We start from the raw sequence: 16,564 nt of genomic DNA on the forward strand, positions 1-16,564 counted from the left end.
GAGGGCAATAAAGGGGGTGTCAGTGAAAATGCCCTCCTGGACCTCCTTTCCCTGATAATGTTTTTTTGAGACGAAGTCTCACTCTGTCACCAGGCTGGAGTGCAGTGGCGCGATCTCAGCTCATTGCAACCTCCACCTCCCAGGTTGAAGAGATTCTCCTGCCTCAGCCTCCTGAGTAGCTGGGACTACAGATGTGCGCCACCACGTCCAGCTAATTTTTATATTTTTAGTAGAGATGGGGTTTCACCATGTTGGTCAGGATGGTCTTGATCTCTTGACCTTGTGATCTGCCCACCTTGGCTTCCCAAAGTGCTGGGATTACAGGTGTGAACCACCGTGCCTGGGCCCAGAATTTTTTTTTTTTTTTTTAAAGAGACAGGATCTCGCTCTGTTGCCCAGGCTGGAGTGCAGTGAGATGATCATGGCTCACTGTAGCCTCTACCTCCCTGGCTCAAGCAATCCTCCCAGCTCAGCCTCCCAAGTAGCTGGGACCACAGGTGCGTGCCACTGTGTCTGGCTAGTGTTTTAAGAGACAAGGTCTCACTATGCTGCACAAGCTGGTCTTAAACTCCTGAACTCAAGCCATCCTCCCCCACTGGCCTCCCAAAATGCTGGGATTACAGGTGTGAGCCACCACACCTGGCCCCTGATAATTTTTATACTTAGTATTCATTGTCCTTTGCTATATTCTGAAATGCGAGTGGTTCTGTCAAAGCTGAGGAGTGTAATCTCTGTGAATAATTGCAAGAAGGGGCCAGGTACAGTAGCTCATGCCTGTTATCCCAGCACTTTGGGAAGCTGAGGTGGGCGGATCACTGGAGGACAGGAGTTTGAGACCACCCTGACCAACATGATGAAACCCTGTCTCTACTAAAAACACAAAAACTAGCTGGGCATGGTGGCATGTGCCCATAGTCCCAGCTACTCGGGAGGCTGAGGCAGGAGAACCGCTTGAACCTGAGAGGCAGAGGTTATAGTGAGCTGAGACTGCGCCACTGCAGTCCAGCCTGGGCAATAGAGTGAGACTGCATCTCAAAAGAAAAAAAAAAGGTAACTATTAGGCAAATGCAGATCACACAGACCCGCTTCTCTCTATGCGCCTAAATGCTTGAGAACAGGCGTTCATTATTGTTTAAAAAAAAAATAGTTAATTACCGCTGACCAGAGCACTCATGACAATTCTCTTAATTAAGTTTGGAAGACAGTGGGTGAAGAAATGGAAGCTGTACCAGTTTTCTGCACTTGGAGCTCCCGCTTGGCTTGCTCTAGGATGGACTTGATGGCTTCATCGGAGCCAGTCTCGGAGGCTCGGATCCGGGTAGTGATGTTACCTGCAGGGAGAAGTCGCACCAATGACATCAAACCCAAACCTTGGATGGAAGTCAGCGCTGCGCGATGACATCATTCTGATAAACAGCCCCACCTCGTGGAGGCCAGTGACACAAGGAGGCAGATGTGGCCTCCCAGTGGCCTGTGTTTGCTGTGAGTGTGACTTCACAGCGACACTGGGCAGGAGGGGTTTCTTGCTCAGTTGACCTTACGGTCAAGGTTACTCTGCCAGAGCCAGACACCACCCGTGGGTTAGTACTCGGGAGGACTGATCATTTGATCCATATATATATATATATATATAAATAAAAGGTGAGTGATTAAAAGGGAATGTTTTTCCTGAGTCACTTAGGAGCAACTGCTGTGGCTTGGGACTGACTATCCTTGGGGTGGGATTTTATTGGAGGCTGGCGTCCCACGCGGGATCAACGGGAAAGGAGGGCAGAGGGTTTGAGGCTGATTCTCTATCATCATTCAGATGCACAGGGTGAAAAAAGACAGGCTAAACTTGAAAAATTGTTTGCATCTATGATCACATTATGTCTTTGTAAAATTTACAAAGGAGGATAGGAACCTGCGGGAATTCCTTAGGGGTGAGGATGGATTCTTTCGGCCATGTGGTGATGTTTGGTGCAGGTACACTTGCAGACGAGATAAAGTGACGGTGGCCCAGGGGCCGGCCCCAGCTCTTTCTGGAAGCCGCCCGGATAGTTTAATTTCTCACTGCTTTCCTAAACAGGAACCACTGCATTCAAAACAGGCATACCACCATTTAAAAACAAGTCTGCCACCGGGACGATGTGGGATGCGTCCGTTCCGTGGGACCTCGAGCGTGTTTCCAAGTTAAAAATACAAGGAAGCAGCAGTATTTAATGTGACGGGGTCACCTGCCTTTTCTCAGAGCAACTGCTGTTATTCTTTCACCTTATCTGAGAAATAGCAGACCGGGTAATTAGGATCTGGAGTGGGCTGGGATTCAGACTCGGGGGGCTTAGCTTGGCGGATGACTCTTCTTACCCCTGCCTGCGCTTGGGAGAAGGCAGGCAGCTCAGGAGGAAGGGGCTGGGTGTGGTTGAACCCGTGCCTTGTTTTATACTTACTAGCTGTTTTTCCATCAGGTTCCAGGCCAGAATCACATGGCATAGTTTTAACCCAAATACACAGCTAAGGACATGCTGCTTCCCTAGGTTACTGACTGCAAAGAAAACACCTGCCTGCGACATACCTTCAGACCCATTTCTTCGTTTCGGTACTTCCTGAAATAGTCTGTTCAGGCTCTGGCCTGGATTCTCTGTTGAAAAACAAGTGTGGTAAGAACAAAACAATCAGGGGAATGGTGGTGTTGACGATATGGGCTGTGTGACATGAAATCTGAGCCGCCTGTCGCTAAAGAAAGGGCTCAGGGCTGCCTGTGCAACTTGGGAGTTTCTAGAATCTTCTGAGAGGCCCTTCCCTGGCTGACCGGCCCACAGAGGCCGTGGGTCTGCTGGAAAAGGAGATCGGGGAAACCTTAGGAGTGACCTGCGGCACCAGGGCCAGGGAGGTCCAAGGGATGGGGGGACTGCCTTGAAGGAGGATCACCCGCCAGCCCCCAGAACAAAGCTCACATTAATCATCCAGAGACATTCAATTTCAGTTAACATCCTCATAAAACACTGCATGTTCTTGGTGGAAACTGGTGCTGTTCAAAACCTCTCCCTGCTCCGCCTGAGTCTAAATCTCAGGGTGTTTCAAATATGTCTGATGAAATGCCCTCTCTATAGCTCTGTTGACACGGCACATTGATCCCCTGGTCTTAAATAAGACAGGAATTTTTTTTTTTTTTTTTAATTTGAGGCAGGCTCTCGTTCTGTTGCCCAGGCTGAAGTGCAGTGGCTCAGTCATGGCTCACTGCAGCCTCCACCACCTGAGCTCAAGCCATCCTCCCGCCTTAGCCGCTCAAGTAGCTGGGACCACAGGTACATGCTACCACGCCTGGCTAATCTTTTGATTTTTGTGTAGATCAAAAGAATACAAACTCTATGTTGCCCAGGCTGGTCTTGAACTCCTGGACCCAAGAGATCCGCCCACCTCAGCCTCCCAAACTGCTGGGATTATAGGTGTGAGCCACCGCACCTCGCTGGGATTTTCAAAATTATGAATGTGACTGACATTTTATCTTTTTACGGAGGGTTGGGTAGGAAGGGTGTTTGAATAAAACTTTTGTGTATTTTACTCAAGACGAGCCTGTCTTGCTCATAAGGCTACACAAATCACCTAATGGACCGTGAATGATGCAGGGAAAGTGACCACGGGACACGCCCTCTTCTTCATGGTAGGAAGAGGGGAGGTGTCCGTGATGTGCTCTCCCTACAGAACCAGCTCTGCATGAGGATCCAGCCCAGTCAACGTTGCTGCTATGGGGCTGGAGGGGTCCCAAGGGCTCCTCCCAAAAGTGAGACCAGCCCCCAAGGCCAATTGGACCCATGGCCACTAAGCATACCGAGATGCTATGTGCCAAGTAGTGCAATTCCCTCCGATACGATCTACGGTATGGAAATACTGGGTTTCCTAAGTGCGGAGTGCTGAGTGCGTTTCAAAGGCCAGATCTCCCAAACCTAACAGCCTTAACTCATGCCGGGCCACCCTTGAGCTCTGGATGTGGCAGAATAGAGAGAGCTTTACCTGATGTGATGCACAAATGTTTCATCTCACACACACACAGACACACACACACGCGTGCAACTCCATGACAGGCTCACACGCTGGCACCACCCAACGCCAGTCTCTCACCTCTTTGTCTGCCTTGGATGCTACGGAGGGCCAGGATGTTCTGCTCATCGGAGAGGAACTGTTTCATCTTGTGAAATGGCTCCTTGCCGCGAACAGTCAGTTTATTCCATGGCTTGGGCCGGGCCAGAATCTCGCTCACGGACCCTTGAGACAGTCCCAAGACGTAATGTCCGAAAATCCGTTGTCCGATATTGTGCTTAATCAGCTGCTCTTTGACCTGCCGGGCGATTTCTGCAGTGTCCATGTCCTCGCCCTCGGAGACGCTCCCAGCACTTTCTGACTGGCTGGGGGATGGGGCCATGCCATTGACATCTGGGCTTTGTTGTAATGGACTTTGGGAAGATATGGAGTTTGTGCTGTATGGACCTGTTGAAAAAATCATGCTTGTGCTTCCGGCTTCCTGCATAGCCTTGGAGTAGAAGGACTGCATTAGCTGTCGCTGGAGAAGAGAGTTTAGTGCAAATTTTCCTGTAGAAGCCAGGGGTAGGCTGGGGCTTGCCAGGGATGAGCTGAAAAAGTCTTGACTTAACCCCGCTGGTGAGAACTGGTGTGTACCATTAGTATTGGAAGCCTGCTCCCCCGGGTTGCGGGGCAACTGAGAAGGAGGGGGGGCCGGCAAAGATCCCGGGCGCCGACTTTCAGGCTGGTCTTTACCTTTTCTCCTGGCTGACCCTACAAGGAAGGGCAAACAGAATGCATTATGGGGGATTCCAAAGGGGGAAACGAAAAGCAAGAGCAAAATGCAAGAGTTTGCCCCCGCAGGCGGGAAAACAAAAACGAGTGCGGGTTTTTTACAAGGGCCAATGAGGTGGCTTGGTTTGTTTTCCGATTCAATTTGTAAGTCAGCCAAACGAGGCTTCCCAAAACAAGCAACATGCATTCATGTTTGCGCCTTTCTTGTACGTTGCAGCCTGGAGAGTCCCCTTGACATAGATTCAAACTCCTAGCGTGACAAGGAGCCGGCGACACACACAGGGAAGAGTTGACGGGTCGCAGGCCTCCTACTGGGCCCGCTGGCCCCGGCCGGAGAAGCAGCAAACACTGACATTTTAGGACCAATGGATCCGCTCGCACCTCTTGCTCTGAGGCGGTTGCACCGTACCGAGCCCCCTCGATTTGGAGGCGCACACCCGTTTTGAGAATGCAATACCATCGGAGCCCGAGACACCCGTACGCATTTTACCACCTGCCCAGACCAGAAGCACAGTCAGTGACGCCACCGTTTGTGGGATGAGCCAAGAAAGGCTAAGGATGGGGGACGCGTCCCCAGGGGAAACCTGACCAAGGAAGAAAAACCTCTACTTGACCCCGCAGGCCGGGGCCATCCCTGGAAACACCACCAGAGCGAGGCTGGGTTCACAGTGCCCCTGGCCCCTGTGCAGCACAACTAGACACAGATCAGAAAAGCCGACGCCCTCCGAGCTGTCCCTCCGGGGGTCTTCAGCCCCACTGCCCCTAACTGACATCCACAGAGCCTCTGCGGCTGGCCTGACTCGGCATCCAGCTGTAAGCAGGGTGGGGAAGGGAAGGGAGGAGCGGTGGGGAGGAGGGTACCCAACACACGTTAGTCAAAGTTTCCGTCAACTGGCGCTTTTCTGGCCGTGCATCTGCCCAGACTCACGATTCACCTTTCTCTTCCTCGAACGACCCCTGGAAGTGAACCAAGCACCGCACACGCGCGAGGCCCGGCCAACCTACCGCTCAGGTCGCTGTTGGAGATGCGCAGCGCGGCGTTCTCAGACTGCAGCGATCGGTTCTTCTCCAGCAACAGCACCTCCAGGGACTTGGCTGCATCCTAGACGGGGCAGAGCAGCGGGGAGGGCTCACTGCAGGGCCGGCCACCAGGCCCCGGGCCCCACCTCCCCCTGTCTGTCCAAGTTCCCACCCAGCTCTCAATCTGACTCCCAAGTGGGCTACAGACAGCTGATTTCTCCCCAAGACGTTTAACACATGTGAAAAACAAGTTCCCTTTAGAAAGAATGGATTCTAGTAGAAGTCATTTTTCTTAGACTTGCATAGGTTCTAAACAATTAATTATTCTCTCATCTGTTCCTCAACTCCAGTGACCTGAACCGCCTCATTCAGCCATAGGACTGGCTGCCAAGCCACAAACCCCTGTTCAAAAGTAACTGTAAAGGGAACTTTTTTTTTTGCCAGCCACAAAGATGTTGGCTGTCTTCTGGCATCAGGAGTCAGATTCCACTTACGATGTCAATTTTATTTTATTTTATTAAGATGGAGTCTTGCTCTGTCACCCAGGCTGCAGTGCAGTGGCATGATCTTGGCTCACTGCAACCTCCCACCTCCTGGGTTCAAGCGATTTTCCTGCCTCAACCTCCTGAGTAGTTGGGATTACAGGCATGTGCCAGCACGATCAGCTAATTTTTTTTTTTTTTTTTTTTTTTGAGACAGAGTTTCGCTCTTGTTATCCAGGCTGGAGTGCAATGGCGCGATCTCGGCTCACCGCAACCTCCACCTCCTGGGTTCAGGCAATTCTCCTGCCTCAGCCTCCTGAGTAGCTGGGAGACCAGCTAATTTTTTATATTTTTGGTAGACATGGGGTTTTACCATGTTGGCCAGGCTGGTCTTGAACTCCTGACCTCAAGTGATTCACCCACATCAGCCTCCCAAAGTGTGGAGATTACAGGCATGAGCCACCGCACTTGGCCAGGGATGTCAATTTTAATCAGCCACCAGATGACTGTGGGCCCCTGTCATTCTGCTCCTGGGCCTTCTCTACTGAGGTAGCTTGTAACTAAAGTTCCTAAACCAATCCACTTTTGGCTGCTCTTTAATGCAATTAAAAAAAAATAGAGACTCACTCTGTTGCCCAGGTTGGAATAATGCAGTGGTGCAATCGTAGCTCACTATAGCCTTGAACTATGGGGCTCGAGTGACCTTCCTGCCTCAGCCTCCCAAGTAGCTGGGACCACAGGCGTATGCCACGGTACTTGGCTATTTTCTTATTTTTTATAGAGACATGGTCTTGCTATATTGCCCAGGCTGGTCTGGAACTCTTGGCCTCAAAGCGATCCTCCTGCCTTGGCCTCCCAAATTGCTGGGATTACGGGCATGAGCTACTGAGCCTGTACTTCTTAAACACAATCTGAAATTGTTTTTTATTTACGTACTTAGAACTGCTTAAGTGAAATCACAATTTCACTTCGGTTACCAGTTTGGAAAATGCTAGCTTTTCTCTTTGCTCCTCTTTTTAGTTAAAGATAATTTGCTTTTTACAAAGTGATCCCTTGTTCATCCCCAGCTTGGCTTCTGATCTGTGCCCATGCCTGGTTCATGCCTTGGACACATGGAAAAAAAACGAGAGAAAAAAAGATAATTTGCTTTAACTTGGTTAAATGTTCCTGAAGTATGACTCACTGGCTGTAAGGGAGAGGCTTCGTACAAACAGTGAGATAGTGGGGCAGGCCGGGGGGACCAGCAGTGACCAGCAGCCAGACCGCTGGTACAGACCATTGAATCAGACGCGTACCTGTGTCCCAGCGCCCTCGGATGGTGCAAACTCCATGGACTTCAGAATGCTGCAAGAGCACGACAGAGCGGTTATTTTATTTTTTTCTGACAGTCTCACTCTGTCACCCAGGCTGGAGTGCAGGGGCACGATCTCGGCTCACTGCAACCTCCACCTCCCAGGTTCAATCGATTCTCCTGCCTCAGCCTCCCAAGTAACTGGGATTACAGGCATGTGCCATCACACCCAGCTAATTTTTGTATTTTTGGTAGAGACAGAGTTTCATCATGTTGGCCAGGCTGGTCTCCAACTCCTGACCTCAAGTGATCCGCCCACCTCGGGCCTCCCAAAGTGCTGAGATTACAGGCGTGAGCCACCACACCCGGCCCAGAGAGGTTATTTTCCACTTATACTTTTGACAACAGCCACATTAATAAGCATTAACATTACAATTTCCTGCTCTCCAGGAACTGAGGAACTGTCAACTTTAACAACTTCCCTGGCAGTAATAGAATCTGATAATGTCTCTAGAATAACTATTCAACTAGCAGTTGGCTGGCAAAAGTTTCTTGCCTAGCATGTAAATCATCCCATATGGAATCACACCAGGTCTGTTCAGAGTATAATTTTAAAGTTTAATACAGACATAACATTGTTGCAAGAGGAATCTATTTGTAAAACTTAAAGGGAAGGAAAAAGTTGTAAGGAGAAGCCAGAGAGAGAGGAACCCACCAGGGAGGCCACTGCCCACACCTCACTCGTAACTGGCACCCAGCTGGGGACCAGGGGACATAGGCAAAGAGCAACATCCTAGACTCGGATGGCTCAGAAGCGAGGTGGGCAGACCCCCTCTGCAGCGCCAGGCTGGGGAGGGAGCGCAATGATAAAGGTGTGGTAAGAGAGGGCGACTTCTCCCTGCCTGTTCTCACTGGCACTGAAGAGGGCCGTGCCCTGATCACTAAAGTCTCCGGGCTGCCTGAATGGGTCCTGGTCCCCAGGATTATTACTGTGTCTTGAGTTCCTTTTGCTGTGGATGTCCCTTTTTTGCTGAGTTTACCAGGGAGAAGAGGGGAAGTAAGGCTATGTGGCTTCCCAGGAGTTGCAAGTGTTTCTTTGAAATACCAAGCATGGAAGAGTGAGACACAGACCAGGCTGGCTGCACCGTGAGACTTACGACTTGCAGGTACCGAGACAACCGGACCTTCACAGCGTCCCTGCAGCCACGATTTCGGCCTCTGTCCCCCTGGTGTGTGCCACCACACCCGGATAATTTTTGCTTTTTTCTTTTTGAGATGGAGTCTCACTCTATCACCAGGTTGGAGTGCAGTGGTGAGATCTCAGCTCACTGTAACCTCCGATTCCCAGGTTCAAGCAATTCTCCTGCACCAGCCTCCCGAGTAGCTGAGATTACAGGCATGCACCACCATGCCCAGCTAATTTTTATATTTTTAGTAGAGACAGGGTTTCACCACATTGGCCAGAATGGTCTCGATCTCTTGACCTTGTGATCTGCCCACCTTGGCCTCCCAAAGTGCTGGGGTTACAGGCGTGAGCCACCGCACCGCGTCCAATTTTTCCATTTTTAGTAGTGACGGGGTTTCACCATGTTGGCCAAGCTGGTCTCGAACTCCTGACCTTAGGTGATCCGCCAGCCTCGGCCTCCCAAAGTGCTGGGATTACAGGTGTGAGCCACTGCACCCGGCCAAAAGGGGTTTCATAAGATGGAATCCTGTCCTTTGTTTCCTATTTTCTTTAGAATTATATAATAAAAGACCACGTGTCTTTTCTTCTACACATTTTACCAGCAACCTGTTATCTGCTTGTCACCATGGAGAATCAGAACCACTCCTGGTCCGTACTCCAGGAAATTTACAGGCCATTACGGGTATAGGCAAGACTCCAAGTGGTCCACTAAGAGATAGAACTTGTGGGGACCCCAGCAGGAGGGATCTTGTTGGGTTGGAGACCACGTCTCAGCGTCATGATGAACAAGCATTTGAGAATGGGCCCTGAAGGGACACGGTGTCTTATGCTGCAGCGCATGAGGATCTGAGGTCAGCACAGCCTGTCGCGTGGGGGTGGGAAAGTGGAAATGGGACGATGATGGGAAGGGGACATCTGCAAGAGCTCAAGAGCACCCTTGGTTCACCGGGAAGCGAGTGGGAAGCTAGGAGCACATTTGGGCAAAGAAGCCAGCTGAGTGGGGCTTCCAGGCATGCACATGATGGCGGGGCCTGTCGTGTGCAGATGCAAAAGGAAGGGTCAGCAGGAATGCTGTGACAGGCGAGGCTGATGAGGCAGCCCTGTAGTGGGGTAGGGGCAGCCTGAGGCCCAGCGGGGGATGGATAGGAGGGAGTAGACAGGTATGTGCTGTGGGCTGGAGCCACAAGCCTTAGCTCCCAGGGAATGAGGTGAACTTGGAGAAGGAGGAGGAAGAGGAGGAGGAGGAAGAGGAATACTAACTCTCAGGCAGGGTGGGGCTGGGAAAGGCCTTCTTTTTTTTTTTTTTTTAAGATGGGGTCTCACCATGTTGGCCAGGCTGGTCTTGAACTCCTGACCTCAGGTGATCCACCCACCTCAGCCTCCCAAAGTGCTAGGATTACAGGTGTGAGCCACTGTGCCCGGCCGGGAAAGGCCTTCACAGCAGGGTTTCTCTCACTCAAAATTAGAAGGCCCAATTTCCTTTTCTTTTTTTGGAAGAGGGAAAAAGAAGGAAAGGAAAGATCGGGATAAGATTGGCAGGTAGAGAAGGTTAATCAGGTAATGTTTAATAATAAGTTACAGAGGCTGGAACTGAGAGGGGTGTAGGGGTCTGTCCGAGGAGGTGCCGGCAGAGGCTTTGCAGCTGGAAAGAGGATGAGACCGCTCGAGGGGAGAGCATGGTGGGGACAGGGACTACGAGGGCCAGCAGATGCCAGCAGGGCTAGGGGTGCCAGGCGAGAGAAGGCGGCTGGTCACGCCCGAGGAGCTTTTCTTATCGGAATGGAATTAACAATACAAAGAAAACCTGGTGAGTGGGTGTGGGCTCATCTTAAAAGGAGAAATGGAAAATAGCAGCGAGAAGGGGGCTGATGGGACAGCAGAAGGGGGCAGGAAGGAAGGGATCCGAGGTCTAGGGCAGAGAGGGGGCAGTGTGCAGAGATGGGAGGTGGTGCCCAAGACCAGAGGCGGGGTTCCAGACAGGGACAAAGCGAAGGGAGTCCATCCCTGGCAGAGAGGGCTGGGGTGTCTGCAGTTAGAGGTTGGGGTAACAGTGATGAGGGCAGGGACAAACCCCTGAGGAAGCCCCAAACTAGCAGAGCACCAGCAGGGAGAAGCACAGGGGGACCCGTGGGGCCAGTCACCACGCCCTAGGTAACCTTCATTCGCAGCGTTTAATAATCTAGGAGTGAAGCGAGGATGCCAGCAGGGGGCTTGGAATGGCTGCCGGTCCAGGGGGAGCTGTGTGCACACAGAGGGACTGACCACAGGCTCCAGGCTGGCTAGGGAGGTCAGGGAGCCTGGGGCATGACGGATGCGGGGGGACAGGTAAGGACCAGGGACTGGGATCTCCAGAGTGCCAAAGCGGGCTCAGGGAGAGGAGGCAGCAGTGGGGGCCGGTGGCCACGTATGAACTTTGAAGGCTGAGAACTGAGCATGCCATCGTTAGCCCTGAAAAGATGACAAGTTTTCAGCTACAGCCTCACAGATGGAGAATAGAGACTGAAAGATGGAGTTTCCGAGTCCAGGAGGCCAGGGCAGCGTGAGGCCATGCGCCCGCCTTCAACCCGAAAACGGTTCCCTCCTGTGCTCTGCTTCTGTGTGGGGCATTTATAGTTGCAGAACAAGGTCTTATTTGATCGTTTCTGTAAAGGCGCTATGCCCCTGATCCCCTGCATTCTGGAATACTTGAACTGCACAGCTTTTAGAAAAAGTCCAAAGAATTCAGGGACAGGCCTGAGTGCAAATGTCCACAGCATTGGGTAGCCCAGGACACCATGGAGTGGCGGAGCTCTGGCTGAATTTACAGGCATCTGCTGGGCCAAAGGGCAGGGGGCCAAGGCTGCCTGTCACCGGCCTGGCATTGTTAGCAGACGGCCCTAACGCGCCCCAGCTCGTGAGGGGCCACAGGGGTCTCCGTACTTACTTCAGCTCTTTCTTCACCTCTTCATAATCAGCCTGGCCTTTGAGTTTTTCTTCCAGTTGCTGAAAACAGAGAAGAAGTTGATCAGTGGCCATGTCTGACAACAGGATGACGGATCTCACGACGGCATTCACCGAACAGCCAGCTGTGCCTTTGAGGGGAAGCCAGCCCTTTCGAATGGCAGTCGACAGTGCTGGGGACATCTTTTGTCCTTCACGCTCCTGGCCTGCCCAGTGTCAGCGCGTGCCCAGGTACGGCAATGCATGTAAGGTTGCTATAAGGTTGTAATGTACAACTTAGCCAAACAGAATGAAGGCTGGGTGTCACGCCTGTAATTCCAGCACTTTGGGAGGCTGAAGTGGGACTGCCTGAGCCCAGGAGTTTGAAATCAGCCTGGGCAACATGGTGAGGCCCCATCTCTACAAAAAATAAAAAATTAGCCACATTGGTACATGCCTGTAGTCCCAGCTAATTGGAAGGCTGAGGTGGGAGGATCGCTTGAGCCCAGGAGTTGGAGGCTGCAGTGAGCTATGATTGTGCTGCTGCACTCCAGCCTGGGTGACAGAGTGAGGAGTGGAGACCCTGCCTCTAAAAAAAAAAAAGCACCCTCCACCCTGAAAGAAAAAAAAAAAAACAGAAGGAAGAATCTTTGCAGAGGTGAAAACCAGAGGAGGAAAGGTCTACTTCGTAGGAAGCACCACGAAACAGCAAACAGAAGGAGGAGAGGCTTTCCTGGTGTCTGAAGAGCAGCATGTGGTTTTAAACAAAATATGTTAGGCTGAGGGACTCATCCGGCTGGTTGTCAACACCTTTGGGGCACCCCCGCTAACGAGAGACACAGCCTTTTTGTGTTGAGAGTAGGCATCAAATAGGCATCAGGGCAAAAGCCTTTGCACTCCTGAACCCAGGATGCTGGGTTTTAGGACTAGGGGCCTGTTCAGCTGGGTGCTTGGTGGTTTCCCTGACAGCCAGCTGGTCTTGGTCCTGCGGGGAGGACTCTGCCCAAGAGATGCTGCTCCCTCTCAGGGGCCTAGGAGAGTGATAGCACATTTCCAAAGTACGGTGATGCTCCAATGGGCTCCAGAAAGGTCTGTGAGCCCACTGGGGATTGACGTGGCTGTTTTTTTGTGTGTGTGTGGAGATGGACCCTCACTCTGTCGCCCAGGCGGGAGTGCATTAGTAGTGTGATCTTAGCTTGGCTCACTGCAACCTCCGCCTCCCAATTTCAAGCAATTCTCCTGCCTCAGCCTCCCCAGTAGCAGGGATCACAGGCGCACAGCACCACTCCTGGCTAATTTTTTTTTTGCATTTTCAGTAGAGACGGGGTTTCACCATGTTGGCCAGGATGGTCTCGAACTCCTGGCCTCAGGTGATCCGCCTGCCTCAGCCTCCCAAAGTGCTGGGATTACAGGTGTGAGCCACCGCACCCAGACTGATGTGACCGTTTCTGCCCACAGCTCTGCAGGGCTCTCTTGCTAGCAGAGCCATTGCTGTGGGGTGGTCCGTAGGGGGTGCTTTCTTCTCTGAAGGTGTTTTTGGACTAGTTTGCTTTCGATCTTTCCTAAAGGTAGCTCCTAGGAGGAAATGAGGCAACTCTACGTAAAACAAGAACATGGAGGGGCGGTGCTGGGAGGGTGCCCTGGCCGTTCCGCGTGTTTCCAAGCTAGAGGTGAACAAATGTCATTCTTGTCATTCTTCTTCTTTTTTTTTTTTTTTAAAGAGAAAGGGTGCTGCTCTGTCACCCAGGCTGGAGTGCAGTGGTGCGATCATAGCTCACTGCAGCCTCCAACTCCTGGGCTCAAGAGATCCTCCTGCCCTAGCCTCTTGAGTAGCTGGGACTACAGATGCACATCACCATGCCTGGCTACTCTTTATTTTTATTTTTATTTTTTATTTTTTAGAGATGGGGTCTTCCTATGTTGCCCAGGCTGGTCTCAGACTCCTGAGCTCAAGTGATTCTCCCACTTCAGCTTCCCCAAGTGTTGGAATTACAGGCATGAACCACCATGCCCAGCTGTAGGTGCCCTTTCAGGTTCTGCTTGATAGGCCATGGCTAAGACCACTGTTTACAGTCAACTGAGAGCATTCTATACTTTGGGGAGGAGATGACGCCATCCAAATCCCAACTTGTCTGCTGTTTACAAATTAATCACTAATTAGTTAATAATTAGTGATTAACTAATTATTCAATAATAATTAGATATGAAGTTTCACCATGTTGGCCAGGCTGGTCTCGAACTCCTGACCTTAGGTGATCTGCTTTCCTCAGCCTCCCGAAGTGCTGGGATTACAGGCTTGAGCCACTGTGCCCGGCCTAAGTCCCTAAGATTCTAATAGAACATACAGAGAAAGCAGGGGAAATGACTGAAGTTCCATAATGGTGCTGGGACATTAGGTTTTCCATATGAAAAATAAGCAAAAATAAAAATATATATACTATCTAGGTTTGTGCAAGCACACATTATTAATAACTAATTAACTAAAACTCCTGGGCTCAAGCGATCCTCCCGCTTTGGCCTCTCAAAGCACTGGGATTCCAGCTGCCAGCCTTCATTGGGCCCGTCTTTTTCTGTTACCTTTGCTGGCGATTTCTCATGTGTGCCTTTCCCACTGCATGAAATTGCTCTGCCCTAAGTCCTTTTGAAAGCCTCCCGCCAAATTTTTATATTACAATGGTTTTCTCAGTCCTAATAAACAGGAGGTAGAAGGCACTCATTTTTCTACAAAAGATTCTCAGAAGGTGCTTGTCAAGAAGTGATTACTTCATTCTCTTCCCTGTCATCACATAGCAGGAAGTACTCAGGTACTTGTACTCCCTTGCAGGAGATTATTCAGTGTCTCTGGGATCCAAAATGCACGTCAGACAGTCACGATCACCGAGGCTGGACGCAGAACACGCATAAACATGGTCATATCCAGAGAACAAGAGACAGCTGGGAATAAGGCAGAGAGAAGGAGGAGAACACGGAGGACCTCACAGCCTGGCATGGCACAGACCAAGAAGGCTGACGGCCTGAGCCTGGAGCCTGAGTCTGTCACTTACAAGCTGGGTGCCTATGAGCAAGTTAATTAACTTCTCATCTGTAAAATGGGAATAACGGCAATTACTAAAGGGTTTGCATGCAGCAAAGAACCAGTGCAGATGTTGGCAACTCTGGGCGCTTGATAGTGGGACTCTTTTTTTCTTTTTGAGAAGGAGTATTGATCTGTTACCTAAGCTGGTGTGCAGTGGTGCAATCCCAGCTCACTGCAACCTCTGCCTCTCAGGTTCAAGTGATTCTCCTGCCCCAGCCTCCCAAGCAGCTGGGATTACAGGTGTCCGCCACCATGCCCGGCTAATTTTTGTATTTTTAGTAGAGATGAGGTTTCACAATGCTGGCCAGGCTGGTCTTGAACTCCTGACATTAGGTGATCCGCTCGCCTGGGCCTCCCAAAGTGCTGGGATTATAGGTTGAGCCACCGTGCCTGGCCTAAGTCCCATAAGATTCTAATGGAACATACAGAGAAAGCTGATGTACGGTCCTTTATAAAGGCACTGCGGATGCAGCAGAGGAAATGACTGTTTAGTAACGGTGCTGGGACATTTGGTTTTCCATATGAAAAATATGCATAAATAAAAATACATCTACTATCTAGGTTTGTGCAAGTACACACTCTGATGTTTGCACAACAACGCATTCACCTAATGACGCATTTCTCAGAACGCAGCCTCACTGTTAGGTGACGCATGACTGTATTTTAGCTGGACGTGGGTTTTTACTGAGAGCTAAACAGCTTCCACCGAGAGTTCTGCCATCTACCTGGGAGGCTGTTTAATCAGGAAGTTCCCAAGATCTCTTCTGTAAACCTGAGATGACATTTCCTGTCTTGGGCAGACGAGCTAGATGGAGCCTAGGGGAGGCTGCCTGATGACGCTTCTCCCAGCTGGCAGAGCGCCTATAATCCGGTCCCATGGAAGTCTCTGTTCCAGTGGCCCTGCTGTGAGAGCCATATCTCAAAACCTGCAGGCGCAGGGTTCCCATTGGCCTCCGATGCAGGAAATGCCCAGTGTGGAAAAAAGACCAACTGTCCTCAGCACGGTTCTTTGATCAGAAACTCCTTGTTGGGTTCCTGGAAAGCCTGGTTTCAGAGACTCTGACCCTGGGACGGGCGACGGGGACATTGGTTTCTTAGTGTCTCTGAAGACATACGCCTCTTGCTCAGTTGCGCTACCGCTGGCCGCGTGGTATGCCAAACCTGCGCTCAGTCCTAGCATTTCATACGCTACCTGGTTTCGTGGCTGCAAAACTTCTGCAGATGTGTCCGACTACCCAAAGAAAGAAAAAAATCTCAGGGATCCTTCAGTGTGGATCTTGACAGAACTGACGCCAGCCCCACCTGCCTGCAGGGAGGAAGTGAGACTCCAGAGAGGCCAGGACAAGCCAGAGACTCCTGCAAAACCTTGGCTCCAGACTCCAACAGATCCTGACTCTGTCACGTACTTGCAGGGTGAACCTAGATAAGACTCAACAACTTGGGTCGGGTGTGGTAGCTCGTTTGAGCACAGGAGTTCAAGACAAGCAGGACAATATAGCAAGATCCCATCTCTACCAAAAACAAAAAAATCAAAACATTAGCTGGGCATGTTAGCATGTGCCTGTAGTCCCAGCTATTCAGGAGGCTGAGGCAGGAGGATCACTTGAGTCTGGGAGGTGGAGGCTGCAGTGAGCCGTGACTGTGCCATTGCACCCCAGGCAACACAGTGAAACGATTTGTATTTGAAAAACAAATACATAAACCCAGGCTTGATTTCTCTAAGCCTCAGTTTCTTTATCTATAAAATGGGGATCATGTTTATATGTCACAGCACTTTGGTGAGGATTAAATAAAGT

General features: G+C 50.8%; 1 protein-coding gene and 1 pseudogene across 6 annotated transcripts in view; one reads left to right on the forward strand and one right to left on the reverse strand.

Moving 5' to 3' along the window:
• Positions 1 to 16,564, reverse strand: part of CUX1 (cut like homeobox 1) — a 465,449-nt gene that overhangs the window by 81,450 nt on the left and 367,435 nt on the right. For 3 of the 6 annotated variants that reach the window (XM_064375703.1, XM_064375704.1, XM_064375702.1), the window contains exons 12-17: positions 11,697 to 11,755; positions 7,592 to 7,640; positions 5,800 to 5,896; positions 4,102 to 4,773; positions 2,555 to 2,620; positions 1,230 to 1,331 (exon numbers count right to left, since the gene is read on the reverse strand). In XM_064375703.1, coding sequence (XP_064231773.1) covers positions 1,230 to 1,331; positions 2,555 to 2,620; positions 4,102 to 4,773; positions 5,800 to 5,896; positions 7,592 to 7,640; positions 11,697 to 11,755 — 1,045 coding nt within the window. The remainder of the gene's footprint in view (positions 1 to 1,229; positions 1,332 to 2,554; positions 2,621 to 4,101; positions 4,774 to 5,799; positions 5,897 to 7,591; positions 7,641 to 11,696; positions 11,756 to 16,564) is intronic. The other 3 variants (XM_064375707.1, XM_064375706.1, XM_064375705.1) reach the window with 1 other exon arrangement.
• Positions 7,315 to 7,412, forward strand: LOC135274686 (small nucleolar RNA SNORA48; annotated as a pseudogene).

The sequence above is a fragment of the Aotus nancymaae genome, unplaced genomic scaffold (assembly GCF_030222135.1).
Source record: "Aotus nancymaae isolate 86718 unplaced genomic scaffold, 86718_ANA_hifiasm-v0.15.2.pri h1tg000012l, whole genome shotgun sequence".
NCBI classification, from domain to species: Eukaryota; Metazoa; Chordata; class Mammalia; order Primates; family Aotidae; genus Aotus; species Aotus nancymaae.